The sequence below is a fragment of the Agelaius phoeniceus genome, chromosome 7 (assembly GCF_051311805.1).
Source record: "Agelaius phoeniceus isolate bAgePho1 chromosome 7, bAgePho1.hap1, whole genome shotgun sequence".
Lineage (NCBI taxonomy): Eukaryota > Metazoa > Chordata > Aves > Passeriformes > Icteridae > Agelaius > Agelaius phoeniceus.
In genome coordinates this window covers 31,030,471-31,054,343 of record NC_135271.1, presented here as the reverse complement: position 1 = coordinate 31,054,343, position 23,873 = coordinate 31,030,471, and the positions used below count along the sequence as shown (strand labels likewise).

General features: G+C 37.6%; 1 protein-coding gene across 2 annotated transcripts in view; it reads left to right on the top strand.

Annotated features, from left to right (window-relative positions):
* Positions 1-23,508, top strand: part of GAD1 (glutamate decarboxylase 1) — a 33,300-nt gene extending 9,792 nt beyond the window's left edge. For both annotated transcript variants that reach the window (XM_054636482.2, XM_077181416.1), the window contains exons 5-17: positions 55-297; positions 2,987-3,077; positions 7,151-7,263; positions 8,591-8,706; positions 8,843-8,922; positions 9,127-9,181; positions 10,154-10,270; positions 10,430-10,494; positions 13,768-13,846; positions 15,447-15,596; positions 16,907-17,014; positions 17,690-17,779; positions 19,343-23,508. In XM_054636482.2, the coding sequence (XP_054492457.2) occupies positions 55-297; positions 2,987-3,077; positions 7,151-7,263; positions 8,591-8,706; positions 8,843-8,922; positions 9,127-9,181; positions 10,154-10,270; positions 10,430-10,494; positions 13,768-13,846; positions 15,447-15,596; positions 16,907-17,014; positions 17,690-17,779; positions 19,343-19,516 (1,481 nt within the window). In that variant the 3' untranslated portion in view covers positions 19,517-23,508. The remainder of the gene's footprint in view (positions 1-54; positions 298-2,986; positions 3,078-7,150; positions 7,264-8,590; positions 8,707-8,842; positions 8,923-9,126; positions 9,182-10,153; positions 10,271-10,429; positions 10,495-13,767; positions 13,847-15,446; positions 15,597-16,906; positions 17,015-17,689; positions 17,780-19,342) is intronic.
* Positions 23,509-23,873: the final 365 nt, after the last annotated feature.

Genomic DNA, 23,873 nt, shown 5'->3' with positions numbered 1-23,873 from the left:
TCATCTCTGCTTCTCTCTCCCAAAGCAAGTGCTGACAGCTGGTTTGCCCCACAGATTTGTTGCCCTCCAAGAATGGTGAGGAGCAGACAATGCAGTTTCTGCTGGAGGTTGTGGACATCCTCCTCAATTACGTGAGGAAGACTTTTGACAGATCCACCAAAGTGCTGGACTTCCACCACCCACACCAGCTCCTGGAGGGCATGGAGGGCTTCAACCTGGAGCTTTCGGACAACCCTGAGTCCCTGGAGCAGATTCTGGTGGATTGTCGGGACACTCTGAAATACGGAGTAAGGACAGGTAGGTTTTTGCACACTACTCTGTGGCGAGTCCCTCCTGGGACTTTTCTCAGGCTCATGGTGAAGAGAGCTTGACAGCTCACGGAGGTAAGCCCACACCCTCTCTACACCCGTGACTGTGCCTCTGTACAGGCTTGGCTCCAGGGCTGGCTGCAGGCGCTGGAAATGTTTCTGCTCAGAAACTTCATTTATTGATGACCATCCGTCCCTGCCGGCTAGGGCTCAGTGCTATTTTTAGACCACAGAAACAAGTTTTAAAGACGTAATCTCTTTCACTTGATGAAACGCGAGCTGTCTGTATCTCCGGGGAGCAATATCATTAGGTAAATGAGGGCATAAATGACACAGAATTTGCAATTTTTCTTCTTTATGTTCATCAAACGTTTAATGAAAAAGAGACTGAAATCCTAGGAATCATCAATAAAGGAACCCTGTGGATTTCAGCCCATTATCCAGGAGCCCTGCCCGTCCAGGTCCTTCTGAATCAAACAGAAATCCCGGGTTGTAATCACTTATTTAACTGGGTGAGCTGTAGCCAGGCTCTAGAGCAAAGTCAATGCTCTCTCAGGCCGTTTGGCCTGAAATGTTTTACATTGAATCCAAAGGAGTCTTGGCTGGCAACTAGCCCTGACAGCCTGTGCAGGTCAGGAACTGGAGCGGTAATGGAGCGCGCCGAGCTTCCTGTCCCCAGCCTTGCTCCCGCGTTTCAGGGCTGCTGAGCTCTGCCTGGCCGGCTGCCCTCTCCGGCACGGCTCGGCTCTACCGCCGGCGGGCGGCGGTCTCCCCGCGGAGCCGGAGGGCGGGAGCTCGGGCCGGGGGCTGTTTCCCGGCGCTCTCCGGCTGGGCAGCAGCGAGCCATGGCTCCTGAAGGACGGGCCGCAGCTTTCTGCTGTGCTTCGTTTTGGAGCCGTGAAGACCCAATGCAGTGCATTCAAGGAGCAAAATCTTGACAACAGATGTGGCGGGTAGCGTTCTGTCTTTTTTCCTATTTACATGGTGGTTTGATCGATTCAGTGGAGTCAGGGGTATATTTTGATTTTTGTACTCTTAATCAAAGGGGAGAGTTGTTTCACTCCCAAACGCGTGGGTTGTTGGACAGGGGGCCTGAGGTTAAGTCAGAGTGGCTGCGCTCTGTGTGCTTGCACCATTTTTCTGCTATTTATTGTGCCGCAAGTCGTGCAGCCTCCTCCCCTCACCCCAACCTCCCCTGGAGCTTCTGTGGGCCAGCAGGACGTGTTCCCGGGACCTGAGGGGCAGGTATCCGACCGGACACAAGCTCTGTTCAAAGCGGTGTCTGGTGCAGCTTTAAAGTGCTGCTCGGATCGCCTGAGTGCCCAGACACGCATTCTGCTGTGGGTTCCTGGGGCTCACATTCTCTCTCAAGTTCCCTTCAAAGTCACCGAGTCTGAATCTGCAGCCCAGCCCTAGGAGATCGCGGGCTCATTAACAGCTATGGGAAGTCAGCGAAATGTCGCTGAAGATAACTAGCCGGTCAGTGTGTCCTGGAAAGGGAGAGAAGTGCTGATTTGTAAAGCAAACAGCTAAGCCGCGGTGGTGTTTGTGGGCTCTAGCCCCGAGCCGTGGGTTCCCCGGGCGGGAGCAGCCCCCCGGCTGCGGCATGTCCTCTTCGGGAAGTGTCGCGATGTGGCAGCGCCGGCAGGCTCACGCCTCTAAAAGATTTCTGCTGACATCGCTCGGGGCAGAATCGCATTTGTTTCTTCATGTCAAAAGATGCTGATGTTCCTCGTGTTGAACCGAATCCGACGTGACAGGGTCCCCTCCAGGCGTCGAGAGCTGACCTCTCTTCTAGGGCCGGGCTGTCCCCAGTGTGCTGTCTGCGTGTCCTTCTCCAGAGAGCCGAGGTCTAAATCATGGCACCTCCCACCTCCCCTCAGCGCCCGATGCCAGTTGTTAGGAATTTCGTCTCTTCATGCTAGAAAAGTAGGTCCCCAAGACTCGGGATTATTGCTTATGAAAGTCGTTAAAGCAAGTTCGGCTGAAACACAGGGATGTGATTTGCTTCAGTTCAATAGCAAACTCTGTTTAATGAGGTGAATTCTAGCTCATAAACCATGTGGGGAAAGGGCCCGAGTCGAGGGCCTCTGGGAGGCCCTGTCCCCCCTCTGCAGCGCTGGGACATTGCTGCCGAGACGCCGCAAAACGTCTCTCCCGTGTCCTTGTAGCTCGGGAAGAGACGGGCTCCTCCTCAGCCCTGTCTCATTCCTGCAGCCCCAGTTCAAGCGCCTGAACCTTCCTCTCTTGCTCCATTCAAATGCAAATAGCCCCGGAACCTAGAGGTTGTTACTGCCAGGGGGGGTCCCACACCGTGTACTCCTCTCCCGAGTTCACAGCGCGGCAGAGGTCGGAAGAGGGCTCTGGAAACGGGCTAGCCCAAGCCCCTGGGCAGGTCCCGGAGGTGTTTACAGCCTCAGTGGATTCTGAGGTTCTCTTTTAAAGGCAAATGATTCCATACAGGAGCTCCCATCCGAAGCATTTTTGAAGTTTGTAGTAAGACACCCGTGAATGTTGCCTATCAGTCTCCCCATAAGCAAGACTTGCTTTGAAAACTCTGCTGCAAGTATTCTGAGTACAAACCTGTGGTTTTTGTCAGAAAAGGTGGATGGTATAAATTTGAAACCTGAGAGATACCGGTAGAGTTTGTTCTAAGTTGCTCTCAATTCTCTTTACAGGTCACCCTCGCTTTTTCAATCAGCTGTCCACAGGACTGGACATTATTGGCTTGGCTGGGGAATGGCTGACATCCACTGCTAACACAAACATGTAAGCAGTGTCTTGTCATCAGTGTCTGGGACTGGTGCTTACATAGGCTGCCATGTATCATGGTAGATAGGTATTATCACAGATATGAATAATTTTCATTTTTAAATGATGAATGTTACATCTTCCAGAAAAATGTCTCATATTTTTCCAAATGTGTCAGTAAGACAGTGAAAATAATTACATGAAACTGAACAGTTTTATGTTTCTTATAAATAGAAATGCAAATATCTGAGAGCACATGGTAAGTAAAACATTATTATTCTAATATAATAATCTGAAATTAGTTTTCTTTTTTGGACCAATCTTCTCTATATTTTTCTTTTTTTAAAAAAAGCTTTGTCTCTAGACTGAACAGGTCTGCAGCTATTCCCATGCTAACACTAGAACACAAGATATGGAAAAAATTTATTTTCTTCTCTACTGTTGACTTCAGAGATAGCAGGCTTGAGGCAATACCTTTTGTTCATGTGCTAGTAAAGAACTGGCTTCTGGGTAGCTTCAAAATTATTAAAAATGTAACACTGAAAAATAATTTTATGCTAATGAAGGAATTAGTCTAAGATTAATAAAGTCATGTGTAAATGAATAAAGGGAAGTATAAAAAAAGTAAAATTTGACATCTGAATGCATCAAATAAGAAACTTTTCCTAATTTTTCTTGACCTCAGAGTTAATGAAAGGTAAATGTCGGTGTAAGGTATTATGATGAATTTTTTCAGCAGAGTGCAATTAACGAAAAAAACTCCAAAACCAACACTAAACAAAAATATCCACAAAAACAATATATGTTTTAATTATTAAACAAGTATTGTAAAAGCTTTAAGGTGCTTTGAGGTGCCTTTTTAGCAGCACAATTAAAAGTGAAAACAGTTCTGATCACATTTCTAAACAAAACTTTGCTTAAAGGTTGTTTCTCTGTTTCTCTGAAATTGGTTTATATTTCAGTGTCACTTTTCCAAGCCCATTTGACTAACTTAGTTATCCCAGTTTAGTTATCCTTTTGTAATCAGTGAAATCACACAAATCTGATAAGACATAAAAGAATTCAGCTCTATGGCAGACTGTGACAGGTAAAGAAGTACTGACATCATTATTACTAACATTGCACTCAATTAGTCACTTCTTAAAAAATAACTCTTTTTAATTGATGTTTTCCATTTGTTGAAAGTAAGCTGTTAAGCAGCTAGTTTCTCAACCATTTGTGCTTTAAAAAAGAGTGTAACTTGAAAATACTTCTCTGTGAACATGAAAATTTAGTATCTATTTGTTAGCATGAGACTTAGTGTGCCCTTTTTTTCAGAAAACCAAAGTCAACATGGTGTGCTTTCAAGTAACACACTAATTGCAAATAAGGTTAAAGGAAGATGTTTGTAAAATATGATTCTAAGAACTGACAGAGAAGGTTATTAAAAATAGCCAAATCACCTCTGTGAGCTCTGGGGAACATGGCATTTGTTTTGAGTACTGTTCCAGCACACCAGAACAGGTTTTGACCTTTACCTAGAAACTGTTCCAACCTATTACAGCTGCATGAGCACATAACACAAAAGCAACCATAATATTGAATTATAGTAGGGATGTTTTTCATATGCCATTTTTTCTTTTCTACAGATAAACAATAATTAAAATATTTATGAACAATTAAAAGTAGGTGTTTTCTTTTGCAGATGATTTTTGAGTAATCAAAACATCTGTACTCCCTTAAAATTTTAAATTATCATTAGGAAATATTACTTAAGTGTCACGGTGAGGATTATATATAAAAATAAACATAATAAGCTTTCCCCATTGACTTGGAAATAATGTATCAATGTGCTATTCATAGCTCAATCTCTAATCATGAGACCTTCAGCATGGGAATTTCAGAATTTCATTATTCATCCAGTTCTGTAGCACAGGGCATTCTGTCACCATGCAGCAGCCAATTGAGGTTAAAAATAAATATTATCTGGAAGTTCTGTTTATGCCCGCTGTTAGCTGAGACAAGGGAATACATTGGTGTTTTCAGTATTGTGCAAATATGCTTATGAATAGAAAATTGATGTAAAATGTTCTGTGTTTATTCTCAGACTGCTTTTTACATGCTGGCCAACAAGAGAATGGTAGCTAGAATAATTTGGTCTGATAAAGTGATTTGTCCTTTATGTGAGAGCAGAATTATGCCAGCACTGGCTTCTACCAAGAAACCAGTTAGTACATTCTGTTAGTAACGAGCTGATACTCATGACTGTGATAGTTAATTCACAGAAATACCTGTAAATGTTGTAACTATAGGAAAATCTAACCAGCTTTTTTTTGGAGATTGATTCTAAAGTTTGATGGTTCCTTGTAAGCCAAACACATTTTTGGGTTTTTACAGAATTTTTCAAAATAATTTAAGTTTAAAACAAGTAAGGTGGAATGACCTTTAACTAGGTGTGATTTGTAAATTCATACCCATCAACTAATATAGCTTCATTGGCCTTGCAGTTTATAAACATCTACTATCATTTATTTCTTGTCAGTTCTTGGAGACTTAGAAAATAACTACAGAATAGAATAAATAAATAGTATTTTCTTTGTGTTTAAAGATATTCAAAATTCAGTGTGCAAGGTCTCAGGGCAAAACCCAAAATGTGTTTAAACTGGTGGGGAAAAAATAATCACATTGACTTAAGAGTACCTTGTATTGAGCTACAGTGTTCTATAGACTGCTGAGTTCCTGTGGACATTGGCTGATCATTCTGCCTAAATAAAAATTGGAATCTTTTATATTCTAGACTTGCAGTGCTTAAAAACAAAACAACCCCAAACCACTATTAGCAGATACTGGTTTATTAATTTTGTCCATTTGTAGATAGTAGCAGCACCCAAACTTCAGATCAGTATTGAACTGTCTCTGCCAGTTCTAATGATAATAAAACCAAAATAAGTAGTATTTTGGCTTCTGAAAATAGCAATCACAATAATTAAACAAATTAGAAATCTTTAATATTAAGGGAATATTTTAAAAATAATGGTCGTGTTTCTCTGATGGACTAAGGACACATAAAATTGAAGAAAATAGTAACAGTGGAAGCAACCAGTGTAGCTGGAAATAAAGGACAAGCTTTTTCAGACACTTGTTCACTTCTTAATATCGTGTCTCATTCAAGTTTGCTGTACCTGTTCTCAAAATATCATTTTACTATTAGAGAGACAATACAGACATTTTGGCAAAATTATTCAAGCAGAGAACATCAGTCAAATCCGAAGTGTCAGGGTGTCATACTCTTACAGATTCCTTTAGAAATCAGAGGTTGATTTCTTCATTTCTCTCTGCTTCCTTTTCCCCCTTACTTTTTTTTTCCCCACAGACAGTAAGCAGAATTTGTTTACAGCAGTAGTAATTTGTCCATGTACCTCGATCACCAAAATAGTTGTATGGTTGTCAATTTCCATCCACATATCTGACTCTGACATCAGGGCATGCCAGGATATGTAATGTTTTTTGCCCTCATTAAGTGGATACAATAGTTGACTGCTGACTTGGTTTTGGTAATTGGTAATTAGAAAATCATCATTTGTAATTACTCTTGACAGTTATTGATCACATTGTATTGTAGAAGTAAGTTGTCCTTGGAGATCATCAACAGAATAAATCCACATAATTAATTATATTTAAACTTTGAAACCCTAGCTCAATACTTCTAATTATGGTTTTATTTACCTCAATGAAGTTCACTGTTTTCATAAGGACTTAGCAGCATGTTATTCCACAAGTGTGGAATTGGCACTTTGGGAAACAGTTGTTTTAAAGGACAAACTTGTACAGAAGTCAGCAGCCCTATGATGTTGAACATTAGGTCTTAAATTCACTATATAGAAAGCTGCAATATATATATTACTGCAGTTTTTATTCATCAGTACTTCCAATATTGTCTTCCTGAGGATTTTTGCTTGGGTAAAGTTCCAGGATCAGGACCTCAAGTTACAGGAAAACTTTTAGAAACCTCGAGCATTTTAACAAAGGATCACAGTCTGGGAATTTATCATGTGTTTTTAGAATCTGTACCTATATCATGCTTATTTGGTATTTTTGCTTTATCCATGCAGGTTTACCTATGAAATTGCTCCTGTCTTTGTCCTCATGGAACAAATAACACTTCGAAAGATGAGGGAGATTATTGGATGGTCAAACAAAGATGGTGATGGGATATTCTCACCTGGTGAGTTTTTCTTCTCTGTTTTGGTGGTTTGACTAAAACTTCAAAAGTTAAAATAAACATAGGCTGTGTCTGAATACTCACACTATGTGCAATTTAGAAGTTGGAATGCTGTGTTTAAACATCCCACAGAATAGCTGGGGCAAAAAATTATCTCTGTGTTTGGCTATGTACTATGGCATTCAAAACTTGACCACAGTACACGGGCATTTAAACACCCCTTTTATGAGCTTCATTTCTGGAGGCACTGAGCAACCACAGCTCCTTTTGACTAGAAGTTCTCAGAAGTCATGTACTGGTTTCTTTGGTGGTCAGTGAGGATTTGGGCTCACAGTCAGGAAAAGTTTGTGGTTGTCTGTCACTTTCTGGGACTTGTTATCTGGGATATAATCTGATTGCATTCACAAGTATGACTGTGGTATAAAGACCAGGACAATGTGTCTTCCCATGCAAGAAATGACTGTTGATGAAACATTTGAAGGTCCTGGGGTAATGTATGGACAATGTGGATGCCCAGCAGGACTTTTCTGGGTTTGGCATGAGGGAACACCACCCTGTCACAGAGCATAAAGGACAAAACTACCACATTTTGGAACAGCCCACATAAAGTGCACACTCCATTCCTATCTGCTAGAAAAATACAGATATTTCTGTGTTCTCATCAATGACAACATTTCAGAGGAAGAAGTCATCCTAGGCTTAGGGGTGAGATTGATCTTATTAAAGCTTGAGGTCTGCACCAAAGAACTGAGCTAATTGTTCAGGGCTCTTTTTCGCAGCAAACCAAGATAAATAGGTGCTTTCCCTGTATTCAAATTCTTCAAAATTAAGTGTGAAAATAAATTAGGTGAATCATAGCCTGTGACGTGCCTCTTTCCCCTAAATGACTGTGAGGGAGTTTAGAAGAAGTAGCTCAGCTGTAGAAATCTACCTTTCAGCATCTACTTCTACGTCTACAGTAAGATGGGATAAATCCATCTAAAATGACATTTCTTCAATCTCAGACAAGTTAATAAGTTCCTGTTGTTCTTGCTAACAAGAAGTTTACACAAAAGCAGCACAATGGAAGCTGAACTTTTTAGGAATATGTTACAAAATGATAGCAATTGAAAGAGATGGCCCTTAAGAAATTCTGATTGTTATTCTGGCTTTCTCGAGAGTCTGTCCTGTGCTATTCAGACAGATGCCAGTGTATTTCAGAGAAATGTTTTTTCATAGTTCACTGCCACTTTCACTGCATTATGCAAATGAGACACAATTGTCTGTGGTATAATATACTTTTTGTTTTCATTATCACTATTGTATTACTCATTTATTTGTTCACTCGCAGGAGGAGCGATCTCCAACATGTACAGCATAATGGCTGCACGCTACAAGTATTTCCCTGAAGTTAAAACCAAAGGCATGGCAGCAGTCCCTAAACTGGTTCTCTTTACCTCAGAACACGTGAGCTTAATACACTGCTAATTCTTAATTTACATAAGTTTACATTTTCACAACATATGTCATAACATGACATATGTTGTGAAAATGGTTCAACATTAAACAACTGCTCCATTTCGTGTTCATTTGTTTGCTGCAGAGTCACTACTCAATAAAGAAAGCTGGAGCTACACTTGGATTTGGAACAGACAATGTTATTTTGATAAAATGTGATGAAAGGTAGGATGAATGCTAAAGTTTTGATAGATTAAATGTGTTCATGTGTTAAATTTGTTTTATTGTGTTTAAGGACTGATTTAGTACAGTGTGTCAAGTCGCTAATGGCCTGTTGAGAAAATCCTATTAAATTATTTCAACTGCAGCTATTATTTACATATACATTCTTTAACTTTCTTTGCCTTTCTGTTTCTGTGATAATTACAGAGGCAAAATAATACCAGCTGATTTGGAGGCAAAAATTCTGGAAGCAAAAGAAAAGGTTTGTGTTTTAAAAAATTGGTGCTTAAATGCTTGGCTTAGTAAAATTGCTTTTTCCTTTGAAGCCAGAGTGTGGACATTAAAGAGAACATTGTAATGATATAAATACAATAACAGTATTTTTATATGTTTAATTATACATTCATGTATTGTTTACAGAATTATCTGTATGTCTTGGTGAGGTTTCCATTTCCTGTTTAAAACCAAAAGTCTTTTTAACTCTTGAACGACAACTGTAGCTCATGATTTTTAAAAATAACTTCCTGTTTGGAAATATATGGAAACAAGCATGGAAACACAAAATCTTTTATCTAAACTTTTAAGCTTAGCCAAACCCATAAAAGATTCTACAGAGCCCTTAAAAATCCTATAGATTTCATGTAGGTAGCACGTATATTTGTTAAATATAGACAATAAGATTAAATTTTTGGCATTAATTGCTATTTCTTGAATCAATGCAGTGGAAAAACCCATGGATTTTTAATAAGATAACCAAAGAGAAATCAAGGTTGTTTTTTTTTATTTCTTAACTTCTTTACATTTGGGAACTCTATGAAATAGCAGTTCACATTTATTTCATCTAATTCAAAATTGTCTCTCTTTGATCCGATAGTTTCTCATTTATTCCTTTTGTTTTAGATTGCTTAGTTTTGCTTTGTTCTGTTTATTAGTAGATAAGGACTAAAGGAACAATTTCAAGCTTTCAAAACATGACTTACAAATCATATTTAATTAATTTTTGTTTATACTGCTGTAAAAGTCCCACATTTACTTGAATATTGTTCATCTTCTACTACATTGTTTGAATCTCTTCTCTGAAATAGATTGAACAAAATAATATTCTTTATAAAACATTTTTAGGTTACAAAATGAGATAATATTTCTGGAATTATTTTCCTTTTCCTTTTTTCTTTTTTTTTTTCTCTCTGAAAGTGTTTTCAATTTATAGTTGACTTTTTTTTTTTTTTGGTAGGGATATGTTCCTCTTTTTGTAAATGCAACTGCAGGCACAACAGTATATGGAGCCTTTGATCCGATACAGGAGATTGCAGACATATGTGAAAAATACAACCTCTGGCTCCATGTTGATGTAAGTAACACAAAAGTGCTGCTAGTCGGGCAAAAGAGGATCTCAGTTTACATGTTTTTTTCCTTGAATTAAAATACTTATTACTAGACTCTGAGTAAACTAAAATCTGTTGAGCTTTTCCAAAAAAATGAGTCTTCTCTTTTCTTCTGTCTCTTCCAGGCTGCCTGGGGGGGTGGACTCTTAATGTCCCGAAAGCACCGTCATAAACTGAGTGGAATAGAAAGGTACTACCCAGGGCTTCCTTGTAATTCTGTTCTTAAAGTACTTTCACAAGATACCTGACACTTCAGCAATTCATGAAAATGTTCCTGTGCTACGGTGAGGAGTTTAACACTAAATTAAACAATAGTGAGGCACTAAACTAAAAGGTTCAGACTAGGGAGATGGAAACAATGCTACAGAAGAAATCTGTGATGTACCATTGAGTGAGAGGTAAGTTTTCAGCAGATTTGAAGGAAGACAAGGATATTACGCAAAGTTTTGGAGGGATCATAAGTCTGGGAATGCATGGAGAAGTATTTGAAGAAAAAAATGAAGTGTGAGAGCTAGACAATCTCTGAAATGTAGGGCTTTGAGAATACCAGTGATAAATGAGGGATCCGGGGAAGGTGTTTGAGCATGAATACCCACAGTGGGAATTTGTAGAGGTACTCTCCTGAAAGATGTTTGCAGGTTTTCTGGGAAATAAAGAGTGTATGTTCATGAGTTCTGTAAATGGAACACATACATATGCTTAGTCTTATATCACTTTTATTTATACATACACACACACACACACACACACACACACACAGATAGGTGTGTATGACAATGAGAGGAGGTAGAGACTGAATTAGCAGCAATTTTCAGGGGCAAGTTTCAGTACCTTTAAGGCTTGAAAGGACTGAGATAGACAGAGCTGCTACACTTCTGCTGTACTATGGAGAAGACTGAGGTAATTTACAGAGAGGCCAGAAAGGGTCACAGATGTCACCTGTCTGAGGGCACAGGGGCCTGTGTGTTGGTGCCATGTGGGGATTACGTGAAACAAGCGGGAAGCTCTTGTTGAGGTCAGAGTGAAGTCTGCAGAAAAGAGCATGTGTGTACCCTCAGGCAGGTAACCCAGTTTACCAAGATGCCCACTGAGACCAGAAGTCAGCCTTTGATTGAATCAAACTTAAAGAGGTAAAGCATTTGTATTGGTAGTGACAGCAGAGTGAGAATGTGACCCTCCCACTGGTTCTTACAATTTTGACTCAGGAGTCATTCCAGGCATAGTCTTTGGCACAGTTGTACCCATATCCAATGATGACAAGTCTGTAGAAGATGCTATATTTATAATCCTATGGGTGTGTTGATCTCTAGATTTTCTCTGAAAGCACTCAACCATAAAATGGTGCCCATCTGAAAAAAATCAGAAAAGCAATGAAGAATCACAAACTTTAGATCTTTTCCATCATTGCAGCTATCAGCCTTCAGGGAAGCAAAAAATATTTGAAGCAAGCTCTATCCATGTACTTTTAAATTAGCATCAAATTGCTCCCTTGAGTTGGCTATTCTGAATATGGGCACTGTGTAAAATAGTAAAATGAATATAGTGAGTAATGCTCTTCCTTAGGGAAAACAAACTGTCCTAGGTGTGGGCATCTCATGCAGTAAGTGAAGAATAAGTACAACATCAAGGATAGTGTATGGAAGGACTGGCAGCAAAACCATGGGGACCTTTCTGTTGCAAGGACAGCAGCATGTGGTGTGGAGTACCCTGAAGCAGCAGAATCCAATCAACATTTGCCCAGCCCAATTTACTTGTGACTCATGGCAACATGTCTAATATTAAGTCAGCATTGCAAAATAATTTTCTTAAGATACAGAGGTTTAGTCACAGGAGTTTGGCACACCCCTTTTGACCTGAGGTCAACCCTAAGGTGCTAATTAAGGCCATAATTGTAAGTAAATACAGAAAGCAGCAGGCTATGAAGCGTGAAATTATTTCTTTCCCAGTCAGCTATACAGGTTTCTAACATGGGATGGGGCCCACATGTATGGGATAATTGCCTGTCACGGGCCCCAGCTGGGCTCTCTTGATAACACAGGTTGTACTTTGCCTGCTTGGACACACTGGCATGGAGGACTGGCATGCTGCCATGGCACAGAGCTGGGACTGCCTGTGGTGGGACAGCCTCTGGCTGGGGGCTGCACTGAGGAGAGAGTGACAGCTTCATGTTAACATAAACCTAATGCTCCTTGTGAGGAACGACTTGAAATTGTCTTTGTTTGAAACCCTGAAAGTTAAATGAATGTGCTAAACTGAAGGCATGGTGTTTTCAAAAGGAAATAAGTTGTTATATAAATTCCGTTTTCCTGACTGCTTCATCTGAACTATTAGTGAAGTTTTTCTAAAAGATAAGTCTGAGCTATTTATCTGCTGGTTTGCACTGCATGAGCAGCTGATGTCAGATGGATGGTGAGCTCCCCAGGTACAGCACAGGCTGCACTGTTCCTTCAGCTGAGGGGTGCTACAATCTAATCTAGCACATACAGGGATTGGAATTGTATCTAGAAATCAGTGGTCCTCAGACTGGAGTGAAGACATCACTGTGTTACTCAAAACAGAGGAACTGTGGTTGTGTCTGTGTCCTCTGAGAGCAGGGTGTAGAAGAGGAGGGAATACCTTTTAATTTTCTTTCAACTACATTGTAAAAACATGCATAGTCTGTGAAATACAATTATGCACTTTGCTTCTTCGGAACATGCAGTGAATCAAGGGGACGCTTGGTAATTAATTACTTGGGGTGAAAAGGTCAATGGATGTGCAACGTTGGCACATTTATTTCAGTGTCACCATTAAACTGTCTAGGATAGTATGTTAAAATACAGAACATCTGTTTGACTTGTAAATTAGGTGATCTTGTGGATTGTAAGAAATTTTAAGCTTTACATAGAGAATGGTAGGATAAGATGTAAGGTTTTAGAGCCTTTTAACAGTCCATGGGCTTGACAAGCAAGGGCTGTGGCTCTAACTGGGAAAGCAGGTAAGCATGCAGAACATCTTTTTATTTCCTTTCTATTTTTCCAGCAGCTGTTCAGTAAAGAACTGTATTCTCCCACAATTCATATTAGTCCCTTAATTGTCTGACACCCCCACTTTCCCAGTCAGTACCTTGAATTGATAGAACATATCAAAGAGGTTTTGTTATTTTTATTAGTGCTATTTCTAGAAGGGAACCCATCTGGGGATGATGTTACTGTATCAGCTAATCAGTCTGATACTAATTAGCTGGTATTAGTAATAATATAAAATAATCACAAGTCTGACATTGCAATGTTAACACAAAAAAAATTCCTTTCCCGGACAGCATAGCTGGGAAAGAAGACACTTAAGACAGCAATAATACCCATAGTGATATCATCATGGTCAAAACTCCATGTATTTCCAGCTGAAAGCAGAAAACAAAGGTCACTGCTTCAGATTAAGTTTCTGTTTTCCAAACCTATCTGAATGTGTAATTTTTTTGCAGAGCCAACTCAGTCACTTGGAATCCACACAAGATGATGGGAGTGTTGTTACAATGTTCTGCCATTCTTGTCCGGGAGAAGGTCTGCCTTATATTTAATAATTAAACATTAAAAAAAAATAAATATCAAGCCCTACTTTTTAAGAGGGTACTGCAAAATCTGTTTGATTTCAAAACTTCTTTTGGAAGGAATAATTGTGTGGATTTACATTGTGTTTTGGAAGTTGTTTTATCTGTCCTGGGGGTTTTGGCTTTTTTAAATTAAAGTTGTAGACGACATGGGTCAGATCCTCACCTGCTGGATCTTTGCATATTCCGATAGCAACAACAGAGCCATGCTAATGTACTTCATCTGAGCACCTGCCCCCTTGTTTCTGTGATACATTGAACATAGGGCCTTGGCTTTAATACTTGGTCACAGTCTAAACTGCTTAAGTAAGAAGCAAGTTTTTACCTTACATGGTGGTTTAGAAGTTTCCCAGTTCTGTTGAAAAGAAAACATGCTGGTCTTATTATGACTCTTTTAGGGCTAGCATCTAGGTTCTTAGTTGTCATCAATTAAAGGAAAACCTTGTGTCTTGTTTCTTTTAAGCAATACGTTTTTATTAAATGATTTTAAAAAAATCAAATCATATGTGGTATCATATGTGGATAGGACTAATGATGTTGCCTACTAACCTCTTGTATGCCAATTGCTACTAGAAGCACTTAGTTGAAGAAGTAATCCCTGTGCACAGAATTGGAATGGAAGAATTGGAAGTTGCAGCCCTAGGTCTGCCATTGTTCTTCCAACCAATCCATCTCTAAACTGAGGACTGCAGCATTTATTTCCCTTTGTAAAACTCATCTACGGAAGGGAAGCACAAGCCTTTATTAGTGGCATGCATGCTTATTGTGCCAGCTATTGCAGGATTTTGGCAAGAGTTTTTGTTCTCTATATGAGAACTTTGATAGATGTTTTTGTATTTATGAGACACATTGGTGTCTTCAAGTTTCTTGCAAAAAGCAGTTTCAAACTCTAAAGGAAATGCGAACCATTTTAGAAACGTCACATATGAGACTTCTGTGTAACATAAGGAATTTGCTGCTCGATGTTTCCACCAGGCATTTTTACCAGTAGTCCCTAGATTTCTATTGGTCTGTGAACCATATTTATTTATATGCAAAAAATGTCCAGTTTATGTTATTTGTGCTTATACTTATCCCTAATGTTAAGTGTCATAAAGCTGAACAACATTCAAAGTTTAAACCTTCAATTACATTTTTTCACTCCATTTTGTGTAGCAATCTGTTGCATTGAGAGACCACAGCTTTATTCTGGTGTGTAATTTAACAAATCATGAATTTAAGTTTAAAGAACATAGCCTTATAAATTGAAGTGGTGAAAGCTAATATCACAAACTAAGTCTCCAAATTAATCTGTGAATATTTTCTCAGGGGGGTGTTTCTGTGTGTAAAACCATATGGCTACTCGGAGACTTCTAAGAGAACCACCTTAGGTTAATGAAATTAATTTTGTGGCTCAGGTTTGCAAAACATGGTCAGTATGTTATAATATGTCCCATCAAAGAACAATCCTCCTGTACAAGTTTGAAATACATTTTTATATATTATTAATGTGTACATTCTCTCATGCACAAATGCCAGGTAAGTCATGTAAGTGTACATGTTTTTTGTTGCAGGGTATCCTTCAAGGCTGCAATCAAATGTGTGCAGGCTATCTCTTCCAGCCAGACAAACAGTATGATGTCTCCTATGACACTGGAGATAAGGCAATACAGTGTGGTCGACATGTAGACATTTTCAAATTCTGGTTGATGTGGAAAGCAAAGGTAAATAACGAAAGTTTATCTCAAAAACCAGAAATGCATTTATTTAATTTCTACATGTCATGTAATGGAATAATTAATTTTAACATAAATGTTTGTGTCATTACAATCTCTAAACACAGAAATATCCAAGTACTAACTCAGAAAGGAACTATGTGAATTGTAGAACAATGCTAGCTGTAAGTAAATTCAGATGGCAATTAGAAGAAAGATTTAAGTCACTAGATGAGTCCTGCAGAAAAACCATTGAGTGCAGGGCACCAAAATGATCTCTTGTTGTGATGCTCTACACTTGGATAGTATTTTATGGCAGATTACTTGTAACAGCAGAGCAGCCTTGATGACTTACAAGGGTCCTTTGAATATGACATTTCAATGCATAGATTTTATAAGTGAATTTTTAAGTCAAAACAAGGCCTTTTTCTGAGCAAGCTTTGCCCAAGTGACGATTCCACAGTTATTCTGCTACTACTGGGGTATGCCTGGATGGCTGAATTTAAGCATGGGCTTTTGTCCAGGCTTACATGTTCACAAGATGAGGATTCATGTAGTCAAGAAAACACATTCCATTTTTATTGCTTTATCTGCTGTCATCTCATTACTGTTATTCTTGATCTTCTGCTGGCAAAATGGGAATTCAGTTGGGTAACCTGTCCAGAGTCTAATTTTTAAAATAAAATTGATATTATATCTAATGATAAACTCTAAAATCATAAACCAATTTTCACTTGGGAGAAAATGCTTGCTTCTTCATTCATGTACAAAGCGTACTTAAAAAAAAACCCCAACTATTTATTATCAATATTCATATACTTTTTCTGGGATTATGACCTTGACAAGATATCAGTGGGTAGGCAAATGACATAGTAAACATGTTGCAGACTTTTACTTGCTGGTTAAAGTCACATTTCTAGCAAACTGTTCAGAGAAAATATTTTACTTCCCAATTCTTACACTTTCAACTGAATTCCCATTCCAAGTTTCTGGTCTTTCAGCAGCAGCTGTGAAGCCAGTACATAATATCCATAATATTTTTGGAAGCCCAAAAAATATAAAAGACCTAAAATAATCTACTAAAAATAGTGAAAGTTCTTGTTATTTTCATAATAAATTCTCTTAAAATGAGACGACTGGGGCCACCTCTAGCCACTTTTTAACCGTTGATTAATGCTACTTTTAAGTTACAAGAAATAATACTGTTAAATGTTTTCTGCCTGAAAATATTTAAGAGTGAAACTTATCTGAAAAGGTGATTGCATCAGAGCAGGAAAAAAATGACCATATAACTAATACCTACTTTCTTATTAACATAGGGTACAGTAGGATTCGAAAATCAGATCAATAAATGCCTGGAGCTGGCAGAATATCTCTACACTAAAATCAAAAACAGGGAAGAATTTGAGATGGTTTTTGAAGGGCAGGTAAGTTTGCTTTCCCATATGTATGAGCCAAATATGTCTTCATGCTTCTCACAGTTCTTCAAGGCAGCTATGCAAAACTGCTCTGATTTTCTAAAGAACTACATAACTATTGGCATCTCTGCAGATTTTTTGTCAAATACATGTGATTTTATAACATAAAAGTCAGGTTTATCTCCTCTTCTTCTGCAGAGGCCTTCTCAGTTTAGGGCATGAAGATTGCCTTAATACAACCTACTCATACTGAGATTATTAGTACATAACTGAGAATCTGCTATTTTTACTGTATATTCTTTTGCTAGTGCCAGTACAGAAACCTTTGGATCATAGTATAAACTTCATTTCCCCCTTTGCTAAGGAAAGGAATATTGGATTGCCCTTGCTGTGATCCTGAAAAACAGTTACTCATAGAACTGCACAAGGGTGAAGAGCACTTGCACTTCATTAGCAACATAAATATTGCAAATGGGACAACGTATAGGGAATCTAAGGCAGCAGTGGCAAGCAGCAGTACTGTCTGTTTAAAATGCAGGACTAGGAAAGTTAATATATATTGTTTTAATATTAATATATTTTGTTTTTCATGTCTGTGATAAAATATGCTACTGACTAGCCTTTAGTGTGGGAATGATCTGTGTAATTTTTTTAATTGATGCATATGTTTGGTTCTTTTTGCAGCCAGAGCATACAAATGTATGTTTTTGGTATATTCCTCCAAGTCTCAGGGGCATGCCAGACTCTGATGAGAGAAGAGAAAAGTTACACAGGGTAAGTATTTTTGGTTAAATGTAAAAGGATAATTCCAAATTCTGAGACTTCAGTTCTCCATTGCTTGCAATGACCTTGATATTTGTTCACTTTTGTCTTTCATTTATGTTGATGCTCAAGTAATGTTTTCCCTATAGAACAAGATTCAGAATATATTCAGTTATCCTGTGCTCAAAGTGTTACAAGCCTTCAAAAAGTAGCTAGGCCTACAGACATCACAGTGTTCTTTGGATAGGACAGCTTATCTACAAGAGAAACAGAGGGTAATTGTTTGAAAATGCTTGGACAGGTAAAGGACATGAAAACCTGTGAGTTCCTTCTCAGGTATTTATTCTGATTTTAAATGCCAATGCATTAATGCATTTCAGTGAAAATGAAGTCCTCCACCCTTTGGAGGACTTTGGGATACATTTATTTGAAGTAGTAGAGGAAAGTGAAAGCATCATAGAAGCACCACCAGAAAAGATATAATGTTATTCATAACTTGAGGGAAGCAAAATACAGTAATTTTGTAGTGGTGTTTTAGAAGTGGAATAAAATACATTCAGAAGAAAAAAGAATGATATCATGGTGTCAAAAATAATTGCTCTTTTGTGTCTGAGTGTGAGAGTGTGTGTTAAGGAAGGGAGAAGAATGAGCAAACTTGGGAGATTTTGTGGAGGATTTAATGCCTGCATCACAATGGGGGAAGAGAATAGAAGAGACCAGAAATTCCTGAGTAAAATTCCTGGGTCAAGCCAGTCCCATGTTAGATAAAGAAATTGCCAAAACAAAGAGAGAATAGAGGAAGATGGCGGTAAGAAGTAAGAAACAGCAAGAGGGATGAAATATTTGATTTAACCCTGTTAAATGTTAGAGGACATCATAAAGCATTCTACAAAACAGTGTAAAGAGCCAGACATCTGACCTTGCCTGGCAGAGAGTAGAGCAGGAGAATGAAGGTCTGGATGGAAAAACTGGGCTTAGTCAATACCAAATATTAAGACTGTCAGAACATTATTCCTTGTAAATTAAACCAAGGAAGTGAGCTTGTGGTAAATGCACAGTACTGCAAAACTACTGGAAGGTTTCCATGGCTTATCCTAACAAAAAATATTCTTTATGACATAGATCTTGAAAAATTTCCATTGTTGTCTCCCCATACAAAATGCTTTGAGAATACATAATATTCTCATGGAAAATATCCACTACCCTCAAGAAAGTCTGAAGTGGACATTCATACAGAAGCAGAAAATGTTTCACCATGACAAAATCTTCAGCACAAAGAAATGATATACATTTAATATATAAAATTATTACACAGCAAATACTCTGGGGTACTATTAATTTGTAAATCAAAAAGATGGATATTATTGTTGTCAACTTTTCTTTAAATAGCCAATCTTACATATTTAGTTTTTCAAGCTTTTTCTCGTTACAGACATTTTTTATTAAAACAAATGCCTGTCAATTTATTTTTTCTGAATTAAGAAATGCTGTGATATACAAGGAAAGAATAATTTTTTTCTTCTCTCTTTGTGTGTGTGTCTCTCTCTCTTTTTTTGTTTTTTTTTAATGATAAAGGTGGCACCAAAAATCAAGGCATTGATGATGGAGTCGGGTACCACCATGGTTGGATATCAACCTCAGGGCGATAAAGTCAACTTCTTCCGAATGGTCATCTCAAACCCAGCAGCAACTAAGTCTGACATTGACTTCCTCATTGAGGAAATTGAGAGGCTGGGGCAGGAGCTGTAGTGATTGAATGATTTATTTCTTGAATTCACTGTTTTCCAGCACTGGCTATTTTTTAAACCCAGTTCTGCAGAACATGTTTAAAGGAAATTCTGTAAGTTGCAATCTCCTAAGACATCCTTAAACAAAACAACTATAGGCTACTGAAATATATATGTATTGGTAGATCATATTATTGAGGGAAAATGTATTATCTTGAAGTTGAAGTACTATTGACTCTTACATTGGTCTTGTTTATTGTAGACAGCAGAAAATTAATAGATATTAAAATAGCAAATTAAGAACTCTGCACAGTATATATGTACAGTATAAATAAATATATATAATTATATATATACATACATATATATATATATAAAGTGGTTATAAACTTAGATCGAAGCCACAGCATGTTTTCCACTTTAAGAAAATTAAGTTTTCCTTCAACAACTTTGATGTGGATAATGTGCTACAAGTTTTTCTGCCAGACAGAAATAGACATATAGAAACATTTCTAAAATGTAGATTCTTAGGAGCTAAAGAAAATGTATAACAGTATTAGATCTTATTGTTGGTGCTTTTCACACATACAAAACAGCAATCTCTAAGAGCACCTTTGAGTAAAATAGTTGTACTTGCCCCTTAGTGTCAAATCAGGGGATGACAGTAGCAGAGTCATTGTAACAGGTATATTATTGCTGTATTTTTAGAGGTTAATTTGTGTAGATTGTGTATATTATTGTTAAATTACTTTGTGTAAAAGGATTTAAATGTAATAGTTTTACAGCAAGATAACTGTTTAATTGTAGGTATCTGAAACATTTGCTTATTTATATGCAGAGATTTACCATGCTGAAGAGTTGTCTTGTATTTTCTTCCGTTTGTAATGTAACCTATTTATATATTATTGAAGTTCTAAATAATGTTTATGGTATTTTAGTGTCTTTGTGAGCCAAAGAAAAAATATGAAAATATTAGTTGACACTTTTGTTTAAATCCTAGTGCCCTTAAAGTATAACTTACAGATAATTTTACTGAAGATAAGGAATTCTGACATTGTGTATAGACTATCAAATTATGGGATCCCTTTAATCTATTAGAATTATTAGAAATTTCAGTTTTATTTATTGTAATGTCAGACTGTTCAGTGTTCTGAATGCTTTTCTAGTGAATATTGATTGCTAACCAAGGCCCCTGTTTTTGAGTTTTATTTCAGAACTGACCTCTGTGACCATTTTAACTAAATTCTGTGGGAGTTTTAACCACATCATTCTTTTAGTGAAATGGAATTTCACTAAAATGGAATTTGGAGCTTATAAAATAAATAAAACCAAAAGGAATCTCAGTATCTTTTAATACAGCCAGCTTGTCCCAATAATTTCAACTGGTTAGTCTTTTCAAAGTATAGACACCAGATTCATCTGCAGCTTGATCAATTTTAATCATTAGCTAATCAATATTACTGAGTGGAAAAGTCCATACTAGAAACAGAGTAGTGGAACAAAATGGAGATTCAATAATCCTCTATTCACTGAGTTGGTGTCATGGTGATAAATGGAATATGCTAATTTCAAGTGTTTTCATACGTGATTCTTTGCAAAGCAGTAATTAATTGCTTTTTTTTCCCCTCCCCTCCAGCTCAGTAATAAAATTGAATTATTTTAGAAACTTTCAGTGAAATACAGTCATGCCATGCAGTTTTTGCAGTCTCTCTGGCCCCTGTCAGTCCTGTGGAAAGACAGCTACAGGTAAGAGAGATTTCCATCCTGCAGGTCCCACTGGTTGTCCTTTGAGGATGGTGTCTCAGGTTTGTGGCTGTGTTAGCACAGGGAGAAGGAAGAAGCTGTTACAGAAAATGCTGTCTCCTACAGCACAGCCTTTCCAGGTTTTCATAGAACTCGCTTATTCCTCTTTCAAAATCTTCTGTAAAATCTATTCTTCAAATCGAGTTGAAGCTAAAAATTATTGTAAATTTGTCACTGACCTTTAGATTTATGAGTATGATTTTCTAAATTGATCTGCATTGTTACTCCATATCATGAAACCCCCTAGCAATCTTACCAATACAGTTTTCCTTTCATTAGATTTTTTCAAGACAGTGTAGTTGGTTTCTTGCCTTCTTGATCTCAAACCTCAATCTTGCTCAATTATAAGCCTATTGTATTACTTTGTATTCAATACTTGACATTTCCTGATGGAAACATCCATGCTGTATGACCTGAGGCCTGCAGTACAGGTGTAGTTGGCATAAACATTGACTTTAGTGCTAACTTCCATAATATTGAATGCCATTCTTTATAGATACCAGCTATTCATCAAAACTAGAGAACCTCTCATCGAGAGCTGTTCTTAGAGTACAGAAAGAAGCTTGTTTTGAAGAAGCACATGTCACATTTTTATTTCAGACTTCTGTCTGAAATCTGGTCTCAGTTTTACTTTATTCAAAAGGCAGCTACAGAAGATTGAAAAAATTCTTTCGGTCCTTCTTGTTTATGAGAAACAATATGAGCTAATATAATTAATCCAAAGACATATAACTGGTGACTTAGCTTCACTAGAGGATTTTAGGTCTTCCACACAAATGCCATAGTTCTTATGATTTCCTCAGTTCTTAGGTGGGAATTTCCAATTTCCTCCATCTCCCTTGTCAATAACAGTATTACTAAAGCTCCATCTTTCCCTCAGTCCTCTAACCTTAATATTTTAACCTCAAGAGCCCTGTAACCAGATCACCATCTCAACATTCTAATAGTAGTTTAACGTATCTGAGCTGTTAATTCTCCTTGAAGCAAATAAATGAGGTGAAGAGAACCATCTTCATCCTGATCATGAAGCTGTAGGAAGAACCATAATACAGCTCATGGCACTCACACAGCACAGCCCTGTTCTGAAATGCAGTCAGAAACAGATCTAGACCTCCTCAGTGCATGTAAAATGTTTTGCTCTCTAAAATTTCTGCTTCTTCCTTTTATGAAGTACCTTGTGTTGTGAAGGTTAAAAGCATCAGAGGCTCTTCCTTTTGCCATTGATAGTTTGCAGCCAAGTGGGAACAATGGAGCTCCTCCTGCTTGTTTTGGAAGTGAGAGAGTCAATGCATAGTTGTTGTCTCTAAAGACAGAGGGCTTAGATTTATCTTCCTACCCTCTGCATTAATCTTGCTTTTCTGCAGTGTTGTGTCTTGACACAGATGACCACCACTGGATTTTTGCAAAGCTTTTTATTCTAATATCAGATTCTGGGGTGCTTTCCTATTAGATATACTGTGTTCAACAGGCACCGTGCTCATATTAATTTCTGACTTGGTTAACTGATTTTAACAGAGCAGTTATAGTCATTAGTGAGAAAACTCATCTTTTTTCTTATTAGGTCATTTCCATCTGAGTAATATGCCACAGCTTCTCAGAGTAACACTGACCTGGAACTTTCCTTCTTTTAAATCCATATGCTATTGACTCTGAGAGATTAGGATGTATGGAGATACAGGAGTATTGACTAATGTAAAGCATTTTAATTCCAGGTGAGCAACTTTGGTTTTTCTGAGGTTTAAAATACACTCTGAGCTAGCAATTTTGCCTTTAAAATCACAGGGACAATCACTGTAACTTTGCATGGGTGAATTCAGATCAATTAAACAATAGGCAAGATCTTAGCTGAACAAGTAGCTGCAGTGCTTATGAACTGATATAATTTATTTGGAAAAGACTGACCACTGGATAAAAATCAAGAGCAGCTGGTGATTTTGAATGAGAAAAATTCTGATTGTGTTATTAAAGGTAATTTTTAGAGAAGATAGATTATACCATTCATGGCAGACAGCCAGAAGCAGGGGCCTTGAGAATAATCCAGAATTTTAAGATCATCATGAAGTTAGCTCATAATCTGTTTTTTGAATGGTGACAAATATGAAAGGATTTTTTAAACAGAATCTCTGTTTTGTGGTTTAAGAAATGTTGAAGTTATAAAGAAGTTATGCAATGCACTTTTAATTTTTCAATAAAAGTTTATCTTAAAAATTACTAATTTGTCTCATAATTTTTGTGAGATCTTTTATTTCCTTAAGAATATGAGACAAAAGCCATGCAACATTATCCCTCACCTTAAAAATAGTAAGGCAAATGTTAAGGCAACTATTTAAATTTAATTGTGGGTTGAATGTGAGCTTGTACCAACAGTGACTGAGGAAGAACCACAAGCACAGAACCTTGGTCAGTTTGGACAGGATTGTTGAGACATTACTACTGTGTGTAATATGAAAAATGTGCTTTAAAATTGTGGATTCTAGACCATGCTTTGGGGTAACCCACTATTCTCTTGTACTCTTGCAGGAGATAAAATAATTTTAGGGTTTTTTCACACCAAATAGATCGAAAAATAAGAGTAC